General features: G+C 32.9%; 1 protein-coding gene across 1 annotated transcript in view; it reads right to left on the reverse strand.

Moving 5' to 3' along the window:
- LOC110020405 (serine/threonine-protein kinase STY46-like) overlaps positions 1-12,316 on the reverse strand; it is an 80,615-nt gene that overhangs the window by 35,389 nt on the left and 32,910 nt on the right. Inside the window, exons 6-7 of the mRNA XM_020718492.1 lie at positions 11,036-11,163; positions 9,386-9,440 (exon numbers count right to left, since the gene is read on the reverse strand). Of these exons, the coding sequence (XP_020574151.1) occupies positions 9,386-9,440; positions 11,036-11,163 (183 nt within the window). The remainder of the gene's footprint in view (positions 1-9,385; positions 9,441-11,035; positions 11,164-12,316) is intronic.

A 12,316-nucleotide genomic window follows, 5' to 3' on the forward strand; every position in this document is an offset into this window, starting at 1 on the left:
CACCGCAAGACTTCATTCCCAATCAAAACCCCACCTTCCCGCGGCCTCTAACTTAACCTTATGCCAAATCCGAGCCACTTTTGGTCAAGTTCGTACTCAGAAGAATCCAACACTTAAAGGAGGTTCGTAGGACTCAACCAAAGCATCTACAACCACCCAATCGAAGCCTCACCTCTTGGGCTAAGGTATAATATCAAAACTTCCATGTTTGCCTCAGTTTTAGACCTTTGTGAAAGAAATTAACATTTCATGCCCACTTAGGGCCCGTTTGAGACAGCTTATAAGTGCGGGGCCATCTTTGAAAACGTAACAGTACTGTTTAGATCGCGCGTTTTGTCTGTTTATCCGAAAACGCAGTTCCATTTTTACACTAAACGCGGGTCGTGGGTCGAACCATGCGGTCGACCAGCGGATGGCGTTTCAGGATAAGTTGCTTATCCTGAAACGCGCAAGCTGCCCCAAACACACCCTTAGTCGTATGGATAGGAGTGTTTAACCAATATGACGGTATAGGATCAAACTGTGTTCGATTTCATTAAGTATCTAGGGAGATCTTAAAGTTTTAGTGCAGACGTCTCTCAGGTTAGGGGGGATTTGGGACGACGAGCGGATGTCGTCCGTTTCCGCGCTATTAAATCTATGGTGGAGACCGAAGCCGTCGTGAAAGCACGACGAATGGTAGAGTGACGCGTGGAATTCAAAGCTGCTGATGATGCACCAGCGCCAACGTGGTTAAGTAGGAAATTAGAGATTTTCTGATTTAATTAAATACAGATAAATTTAAAAAACCATATCTCAGCATAAAAAAATTAAGAAAAATAAAATAAAAACATACATGTGCTCAATACGCAGAGAGAAATCCAATAAACTTAAAATTAAAAATAATTAATTTATATTTAATAAATTAATTAAACACCACAAAACTTAATTAAATCATAAAAAATTTGAATGTCGATCATCATGGATTGAAAATTTCAGAGCTTATTCCTCTGCCTAGGGAGGTTCTCTGATGTTTTCAAAGTCAGCAAGCATTTCTAGCACCAAAAGCCCTAATTTTGCATAGATTTCACCTCTATTTAATTGAAATAATTCTTAAAAAATAAAATAAAAATCAGAAAAATTCAAAATCAAGCTTGGGGAGTTCACTAAAGTCAGAGGTGCTTGGAGTAAAATGGAAGTGAATTTAAAATTAAAAATGTATTTTCTTAGGCATTTTCCCATTAAAAATAATTAAAATAATTTAAAAATTAAAAAACATAATTATATTTTAAAATGTCATAAAGTTGGCTCTAATTAGAGAAGTCAAATTTGAAGTGCTCTCACAAATTTTAAAGACAAAAAAATGAATTTTGAGTACTTAAACATATTTTTCTATATTTTATAAATTATTGACAAAAAATTATAAAAAATCAAATAAAAATCAGAAAAATATAAAATTGAGTTCTTTGAATTTGCCAAAGTCTAGGGACTCAAGAAAAAATCAAAATTGAATTTTCCAGGGCAGACCCTCATGTCTTGGCCAACTCTATCCGGAAGGATCGCAAAATTTTCAGTGTTACTGTCTGAGGCGCGTAGCGTTTTGTAGCCGAGCTACCCTGAAGTTGTAAGTAAGGCAAAGGGCAGGTGCGCTAGAAATTTTTCTTCATTCGGGAAAAGATTGTTATTTATTCAAAATAAAAAAATATTTTAATTTATTTATTCATCAAAACCAATTAAGAAAATCATAAAAATTAAAACAAATTTCAAAAAATCATGAAAATCACCCAAAGTGGGCCCTCTAACTTTTAGGAACATCCAAAAATTTTCCTAAGGACAGAAAACATGAGTTAAGCCATCAAACTAATTATCATTGAAAATTCACAATTTTGAGCTCAAATAATCACAAAAATAAATAAAAATTAGAAAATTGAAGTTTCACCTTTGAGGTCTTTGTGATCTTTTGAATTGAAATAAGAGTTATAAGAGTGTAAACCCTAAAGGGTATAATAGTAATTTTAAAATTTTACACTCCAAACCTAACTTTTAGGGTAAATCTGATGGGAGTGAATTAAATTGTGATGATTAGATTACTGAAATGACTAAAAAAAAGGGTACATAAGGAAGCAACTAATTCACATATTTTCTACCAAAAATTATAATTATTTGAATTGTTGTGAATTGGAAGAAAAGAGAATTTGAATGATTGAAAAGTGAAAGGAGTGCATTGAAAGACTAATTAATCACTGATTTGGGCCCCTTAGCCAATGGTTAAACAAAATTCAATCCTTTGATACAAAGTAAACACTTTATGCAAATTTTCAAATTTCATAAGTTTACCCCTAAACCGTAAGAGCTTAATGGTGAATTAAGCTTGATCTAAATACACTTGAGGAATAGTTAAAGATGAAAATATAAGTGAGCATAAGTGAACATGAAATATCTGAAAACACTAAAATCTCAAACCTAATTCAAAGATAAGAGTGTAGAAGTTCCTCAAATATTTGGAACACACCCTTCAGGGATGTTAACTCTCATAACTTTTAAATTGATCATTTGCCTTACCCATGAGCTAATCAAGACATCAGGACCAAACTGAGCATAATTTAAAACATAACAATGAAACATTAATTCAACATGGGATTATCAACTTAACAATCTAGTAAGACCAAAATGAACATGAGACAATCCAGGAAAATTTGCATTTATGACGATCTGTTTAAGATAATCACCCTCAAGCATAAGAAGATTCCAATATATGATTCATGACCTTTTAATTAAATCACCTCAATGAAAATCCTCGTTATAACTTAACCTACAGTGAAACCCAATACACCGGGAGCTGAGCTTGAACATTACACTAAGATCTTTCTAGCAATTGGGGAAATTTAAAATGGTCACATATTGATCATCAGGCAGGTGTAAGTTGAATGTCTTGGTGATAAGAGCGATGATGAGAAAGCATCTATGTATTGGAGGAATAATACATGTCCTAGCTCGAAGACTAGAAAAGAGTCAAGGATTAGCATTCTTGCTTCCTAACATTTAGTAAATAGTTACCCCTTGCTCTCATGGGTGATTGACAGTTCTAGCCCGTCGGTGTGACTGACTCATGAAAAATTTAATTTTTTTAAATATATATATGACAGTAAAAATAAACTTTTTGAATGAAACTCATATTTTGTTTGCTAAAATGAATACAAAATCAAACTATTTTGCATGACAAATTAAAACTCATGTTTTAAAAAGTGTCACTTTGGACAAAATCATGTGCCAGTCACAGACCGGGTCAATGGCTGCCCTCTTATCATGGTCTGATGAGTCGTCTTTTACCCTATGTTGGCTCACATAGATGATGTGAATGGTTGCCTAAGGAGTCATTCGGGAAGAATTAGCAGGGTTCTAGTCCTGATTCTGAGCTTCTCCCATGACTTAAATTCTTACACTCAGTTCTGATCTTCTATATGTCCATATGAATGGTTTTACATTCTCCGCACTTTGTTTGACTTCTTTAATTTGCATGCTATTATTTGTAATGCTAACCTTTCAGCAGCAGCGACATGAATCTCATGTACGCATGTTCATTTTATTTTTGTTGCATTTTACTACATTATACTTTTATTGCTCTTTACTCATGCATGATTTACTTTAAGGCCTGCAAAACCCCTATGGAAGAGAACAATAGAACACCGGTTAGGAGGTACACTGCGCCAGACCACCTACCAAACAATAATGCATGCTTACAAATAAAACCCTAAACATGAAGTTGCTACGTTACAGAGCTTGGAACAAACTTTGTGGGCAAAACAACGAGAAAACAAACGGACAGAGGACATCTTCAAGCAACAAAGAAAGATAAAATATGAAGCGAACCTACTCCGGCTTAAACCGTTCACTAGCTTTAAATAACATAACCCATAGGAACTCGAGGTGGTTTGTCTAGCACAACGTAAATCCTCACACCATCTTTAGGCTTTTGCACAACAATATTGTGTAATATCTCCTAACTTTTTAAGATTTCGAGTTCATCGTTCGGTATGACGTAAATCTTCCTCTTCTCAGGTTATTTGCATGATTGAATATTATGCAAGTGTAAGTCCTAAATAAATAAAATCGGCAAGAACAAACATTTAAATAATATAATCACAAAAATGTGCAATCAAATAATATGATAGTTTGGGAAGTCACAAAAGTTCTCAGAATTTGTGGCATCCCCTACTATTTCCTGCTTTAGACTCCTAAAATAACTGCTCCTATTTGGTCCTTTCTCATATGATTTTTCATGTCCAACCTTGAAAACCTAAACTTTGAAATTTTAAAAACAAAACCACTGATTTTAATCGAGAGTTTTTTTAAGTGACTTCAGTCATTTAAGATGTAATTAACTATAGAGTTTGCTTTTATAGAAAATTTTTAACCCAGATAATATAAACACAATTTAATCCCTATATTAAATAGGGGAACTTTTCGATCTTATATAAAAGATTCACGGACTGTCATAAATCATTTAGTTTATGTGATCTAGCCCACCGCCAAGTAATATATATATCTCTCGAGATGGTATATTATTTGTTGTGTTGCGATTGATTACTTAAACTATTAAATATATGAGATCTTTTTTTTCTCATTTTTCAAAATTAAAAATAATATTTTCAAAATCAAAATTATATACATACTAAATTAAACTACTTTGAAAAAAAAAAATTGACTGACAGCTGTGTTGCACCAAACAAAGCCGTAATACCCAATTAAGGCTTCCCCTACCACTCTTCATCATCTAATAAATCAAGGACCATGACGGTCTAGGATGACGGAACCATGAGATCCTGATTAGGTTTCGTCTTCATTCCTCCATCATCCGCTTTAAGCTTCAAGTGATGAATTCTACAACTTAAATATTAAGTCTAGTGATATCATATGTTGAATACTCAACTCTTAATAACTAGCCTCAATCGAAAGTGCCCTCCCGTTATCGGGAGGGATAATTAACCATAGGCTTGCCCTTATAAGAAACCTTGAACTTCATATAAAAAAATCCTCACAAAATGAGGGCAAAATCTATGGGTAGTGTATTATCTACAATCAAATATGCGTTCTAAAAATTTTGAGCCTCCTAAGCTCTCTAAAAAAAAAAAAATTAAATGAAAGAATTCTTCTCGGGGATTCATCGTGAATTTCCAGAGCCCACATTGTTTCTCAACTGTTACAATCTTAATCAACATATTTGCAAAATTCTTTGTAGAAAAATTCTTTGTTATGTAACTTCTCCAAAGATAATTGATAATCTTCTGAGAATGAAAGAATGAATAATATCTCAGCTTTCGTGACTTTTCAGAGCCCACATAATTTCTCAGCTATTACAATCTTATTCAACATATTTGCAAGATTCTTTGTATGTAACGAATGAAATGATATTTTAGCTTCATGTGTTTCGTCCTGACATGAAATGCGACATTCTTTTTTAGATGAATGTCAACCATATTGTCGCTATAAAGCTTTTCGTTCCATTACTCCCTGTCAAGTTTTGTCATTAAGCTCTATAGTCAAATATTTCCTGCTAGTCTAAGTGATACCAACACTCTCAATTTATATAGTCGTTCGAGCAATAATCTTCTACAATCTGAAAAATCCAACTCACTTTTTTGTTTCTCAAATTGACGATATAACAAGTTGTACTTCTTCCAACATCAATATCTCCTATAAGATTTGAATCTACAGATTTTTATAAATTAATATATGCACTTCCACAAAGTGTTTTGTTTGTTTTGGCAATTGTTCCTCCTAAGTATCTTCACCATCACTTAATGATGATTCCCCATATTGCTTGTGTACTTGTTGACTACTCTTACTATATGTGCAATATCTAGTTTTGTAAACATCATCACATATATCAAACTTCCAACAACTAAAACATAAAAGGTTATTTTCATTGCTCAGTTTTAGACTTTGGTGGATTAAGTAGACGCGAACTAATTTTGTCTCACTCATGTTGAATCTATATTAAAACTTTCTCAACATATCATGCTGAGACAACTTCAATATACCATACACTTGCCCCTACTGATTCTCACACTAAGAATTTTCTTAGTTGGACTTTAATCCTTTATTTCATACTACATTGATAATTGTTCCTTCAAGTCACTGATCTTCTCTATATTTGCTCATACAATTAGCATGTCATCCACATACAAAAGAAGCATAATATAACAATTATCAAAATATTTAATGAAACAATAATGATCTAATTGACACTTCGTGAACTCACTGCTTGACACTTCGTGTACCCACAATTTGACATAAACCTGCCAAATCTCTTGTAACATTGTTTTGATGTCTTCAAATCATAAAAAAATTTCTTCAGTTTAGAAGTCGTATCTTCTTTTTTGAACTTCATATCCCTGTGATTGCATTACGTACAGTTCTTCTTTGAACAGAAGAGCACAAATTAATATAATACATAAAACGCAAAGAATACAAAATTTAACGTGAAAAAATTTTATAACAGGTAAAAATAATAGAGTCACACCACACCAAGAAATCTACAATGAAGAAAATGAGGAGAAACGTATAAATTACACCGCACTCAAACCTCTCCAAATGGTAGAGCACTTCAGAATGCTCCTCTCATCTCTTTTAATAAAAGAGAGATCAAAATCACATGCCCTCTATCGGAGAACGAATCAAATTCGGAAAAAGGCGTCAGGGCGCCCCTATATGTAGTTGCAACGCTCCAATGACCATTGGGCTAGTGCTTTAGGGCATTGCAATGTCGCTCTCTCGCATTCTGAATCTGGAATTGGCATTGTGGCGTTGTTATTCTTTGCGTTGGGGAGCTCCCCTCAGGGTGTATTGGAGTGTTGTGCTCTCGGGTTCTAAAATATGGACTTTAGCAAAAGAGAGATCAAAATCGTATACCCTCCATCAGAGAACGAATCAAATTCGAGTAACAGTGTCGAGGCGCCCCGATATAGAGTTGTCGTGCTCCAATGAGCCTTGGGTCAGTGCATCAGAGCATTGCAGTCTCTCTCTAGCATTTTGAACCTAGAATCGGCGTTGTGGCATTGTTATTCTTGAAGTTGGGGCGCTCCCCTTCGGGTGTGTTGGAGTGCCGTGCTCTCAGGTTCGAAAATCTAGACAGTAGTTGTCCCCGAACCCAATATAAGTAAAAAACACCCGTACCACCCCCCTCCCTCGGGTATGTTGCAATGCCCTGATGCCAGTGCATCAGGGCATTGCAATGTCGCTCTCTCGCATTCTGAAATTGAAATACTGGAATTGGCGTTGTGGCGTTGTTATTCTCGGCGTTTGGGTGCTCCCTCCGGGTGTGTTGGAGTGTCGTGCTCTCGGGTTCTAAAATCTAGACAGACGTTGTCCCCGAACCCAATATAGGTAAAAAACACCTTACCCCCCCCTGTGAAAACTCATTGTCAAGCTTGATAGATGAAAGTAAGAGCTATGAGGGAACAATTGATCAACACAATCGGTTCCATATAACAACAATAAAGTCTTATGTCATCTTAGGTTAACTTAAATGTGTCCGCTTAAATAAACATATCCAAGATCTACAAAGGTAGCTTGGATGACACAACTTATGGTTGCTGACAAAAGTCTTCATGTGAGATTAGGTTGACTGCCTCATCTGACTAAGTTGATTAAGGACCATGACGACCCGGAATGATGGAAACATGAGATGTTGATCGGGTTCATCATTTATCTTATCATTCACTTTAAGCTCAAAATGATATATTTTATAATATAAACTCTAATTTAGCTACCACTATATGTTGAATATTCAATGTTTCATGATTAGCTTTAATCGAAAGTACTCTCCCATTAATTAATTATAGGGGCTCGGGTTTATGAAAAATCTAGAAGCCCAAGATCAAAAAGTCCTCGCAAAATAAAGGCGAAATCTATGGATAGTGTCTTATCTACAATCCGATCTACTTTAGAAATTTTGACTTGGAATACCAAATACAAAGCTCTCAATATTGACGAGAGTCCAAAGCGTTGAATTTTCTAAGCCCAAAAATACCTCCATTTAGACTCTTATAAGTTCCTTTTCTTACATGGATCTTATTTATTATTCTTTATATAAGATTCGCATTGTTCTCTCTGCCACATAACGGTCACACTACTCTTACAACACTCGAAATCTTGAAGTAAACCAACATTTGATTGCTTTATCTTTAGCCACCGTTAATTTCAAATTCAAATTGACATCTTTTATGTCTGCTTAAGCTACCGGTAAAGTGCTACCATATCAAAACTATAACACGGGCTAACTATTAATAATAAAACTATGCACAATTTATTACTGAGGATATTATTCTTTATTGTATTTCATTTTATTGTTTTTTCATTCCGACAACATATAGGCAATATATGCTTGCATTAGAGTAGCAATTCAAAAAATATGTAGTCCTTTATTATTCTCTTTATTCTAATATGATACAATATGACCTATCGAAGTTGATCTCACTCGCTCATTACCATTGATTTTAAGCTTGTTAATCATGATTTTTTAAATGGATTAAATCGAGTATTGTTAGTGACACTGGAAGTTATAAGAGTGCTACTGTTAGTGAATCCCGTGGTGGAGAAGTGATAAATGTTATGCAAGGGAGTTGTGTTGCAAGGAATTTCCAAGATCAAGAACTTCAAGTCTCAAATCGGGCAGAAAATTATTGAAGATCAGGAATTAGATTAAATTGCATTTTAATAAAGAACATCAGAGATTGTTTGATCGTGTGTTTTCGAAATATAAAGTAGCTAGAGTGTATGAATTATAAAAATGTAGACTAAAGGTACAAAAATATTGTGTTATTTCAAATATCTTCAAATTTAGATGAGAGCAAACACAAAGCAACATGAGTAAGCGATGATATTGGCAACGGCAACCAGGCGGGGGATTATGGACGAAGGAAGTAACAATGGAATGGCGGTGGGAATTACGAACGTGCAACACAAACCTTAGAAGGTGCCTGATTTGAGCTATTTTTAATTCAGAAAAACATAAGTTATGCATACTTCAAATCACACAAATTTTAAATTTGTATTTATTTTTTCATTAAATTTAACACCAAAAAAATTGAAATGTAGTGAAATGAAAATTGTTACAAACAAATGTTTTTGACAAGCTAACTCCTAAATATACTTTCAAGGAATCGGAAATTAGAAAAAAAAAAGTCACTAATCTCATAAATCAAATATGAACGTAGAAATTAAAAAATTTAACTCGTGAAAAAGTTATTTAATCCCACCAAAGTTTTCATGGGTAAAATGCAACTAATCAAGACACTTGCATCATATAATACGTAGTACTTGTATAACTATCAGAAAATTATAAGACACAACTACATTTGATTAAATTTCATCTCATCTGCCAATTAAATGAGATATAATGTACCTGACTGAGAAGCTTTGGCTTGTCCATAGTTGAAAATGTAACTTCATGCATGGGTCTGCATCAAAAGGAGGGGTGAACCAAACTTAGTGATCAAGTAATATGCAAGTGTCATAACATGAAACAATGATAAACAAAGAGCTTCTAATATTAACGTATTTTATTTGAAATAGAACCCTAGAATTCTTGTGCTCATTAGCATGCATTTAGATGACAAACAACATTGACCTATAAAAGGTGTTGCTATATTTTTTCATTACGGGTATTTGAAATGTTGATTTAATTTAATTTACTGATCATACAAAACTAAAGCCCATAGTACAACGAAATAATTATACTAAAGTTTTTGCACATTGAGGGAAACATATAGTAATGAGTTCTAACTCCCAAGATAAGTAATCCAAACATAATCTGCGGTGGTACTATAATTTGTCTTAGCAGATAAAATTTTAACCATTTTTTGGTTCGATTTAAGATCAAATCAAGATAGCCCATAGCCAAACATGGCTAAGCTCGTGATAAGATGACTTTTTGATGATCTTGAGAATCGAGAGTGCATCATTAACATAACAAAACATATATTTACAAGGCAATACCCTTGAATTACAAGGGACTGTAATGAGAAATATTAAATTTAAAGGTTGTATATTAAGAAGTGTGTATATTGAAAAAATTAATATTAGATAATCTAAATAGAAAAGATCTAAATACATTTTCTTTTCTATATTATAAAGCATATTAAATAACCTAATTAGAGGAGATCTAATTGCATGATCATTTTTAAATTAGAAATATTCCAAATTTATATGCCCTAATCATCTCCTATTTATAAAAGAAATTATGACTGATTTTTGTGTGTGGTGTTGTAACTTTATTTAGACCTTTTTATTCTCTACCCACCAGTTAATATAGGAATAACTTCTCCCCATTGACATAGACAACTTTGCATCGAACCAAATAAATCACAATGTGTTTGATTGTTTGCTTGTTGTGCGATTTTATTTTTCGCATTGTTCTGCACAACAGGGACGACAGAGACAACAAAAATGAAATAAATTTGTTAATTGTACTGTGAAATTCAGGGCTTGAATTAATATAAGTATAAGTAAATAAATTAAAATCAAAATATTGAAAAACAAATTTAAAGGTAATCCAATATGTAATGTAATTAGTAATTAAAATAAATTAGTTGAAAATTAAATAACTAAATATGAATATGAAATCACTATAATTAACTTTGAATTTAAAATTAAAAATAGTGGCATGCATGTTGAAATTTTTAAGTGTTCAATAAAAATTTTATTTTATTGCAAAGCATGGATGACACAATAGTGATGCAAAAGCATAAAAGAAATCATATTTTATTCAAATCATAACTTTGTAATATGTTATGTGATAGTTACTACATGTATTTGAATTCAATTTCAAATGAGTCATGTGGTGGTCATTGAATGCGCCAAGTGTCACCATCAACATTCGTATACAATAGCTTACATACAAAATATATCATGTGCACTTGTATGTCTTCAAAAGAACTAGTTCAAAGCAGAAGGTAATCTACAATATTCTATGAATATTGGACCATGAAAAATAGCACTTTACATAATTGTTTAGCAGTTAATTAATACAATGAGCATAATATTGAAAAATAACCTGGAAAAGTTAGACATGGTTTTTGAAGCACTGTCGATATCTTGAACATGTTCTTCATTGACTTCAAGTGCAAGAATCTCAAGATTTGTTGATGAACCAAATGTTGGAGGAGGATGAATGCTGAAACATGGTCAAGTAGTATCACAAAAGAATAGCTCAAATCATCAGAAAGATTATAACAGCGTAAGGTTGATGCATAAACCCTTCATCCCAAATGCCCCAACGCAAAAGAAGAAAAAAAATGAAACAAGTATGATATGAAAAACTTAATTGACATTAAAAATTAGGGGAAAAAAAAGGAAGGCATAGAAGACTCGCAATGCTGCTTATTTGTAATAGCTTATCAAAGATTTAAAAAAAAAAAAACCAAAGAAACTGTAGCTTCAGTTGATGACCCAACACAGCATTTCATTTCCTAAGAAATTACATTTTTTGAAGAAATTCTAAAGTCACGCTTGCTTAGTTTTTTGGCTATAATGAAATCAGCATATAATTAAGTTCATCTGGGAAATGCAAACAAATGCCTCTTCACCATTAAAAACAATTCTAGTGAAAAACAAGTAGAAAAAATTATCCAATCATCACTATGACTCACATATCGCCTCTTTACAAGAAAAAAAATAAAAACTTATATTTCTCATCAATTAAAAAAAAAAGCTACTCCATCAAATAAGTTAATGGAAACAAATTTCAATTCATTTTCTTCTTTTTCAAATCCTTCAAACCAAATAGAGCCTAATTGTCCAGTAATACTTAACTTCTTCTGAAATCAACTTTGATACTGAGAGCCCAACTACTAAATTATAAAGGGACATTTACAAACATAGCACACAATTTTTATGTATTTAAATATCTCACACCTAAATTTTCACAGTTATGTACAGCAGTCAAATCGTTAATATTACATCAAAAATAGCACTATTACCACATTTTAAAAGTGAAATACATATTTTTCATGCATAAGTTAAGAGCAACAAATTGCTATGTATGTGAATATAAAATTTTTGTTATGAGATATGTAAATACATAAGACTTATGTGCTGCCTATGTAAATTTCCCAATTATTAAGCTATATGCATGAAGCAATATGCATGCATAATTGCTGTCACGGTCATGTAGTCAGCACAAGATGCAAATTTGTCTTCAAGTTCAAAATTGCATAAATGATAATGAAAACTACACACGAAAACTACATACAATTTCTCCAACAGTTTTAAAGATAGAAAGTGAGGAAATAAAAACTTTACTTCGAAGTTTGTATTGATCTCTTGAGACGAGCTA

The sequence above is a fragment of the Phalaenopsis equestris genome, unplaced genomic scaffold (assembly GCF_001263595.1).
Source record: "Phalaenopsis equestris unplaced genomic scaffold, ASM126359v1 Scaffold000096, whole genome shotgun sequence".
Classification (NCBI taxonomy): domain Eukaryota; kingdom Viridiplantae; phylum Streptophyta; class Magnoliopsida; order Asparagales; family Orchidaceae; genus Phalaenopsis; species Phalaenopsis equestris.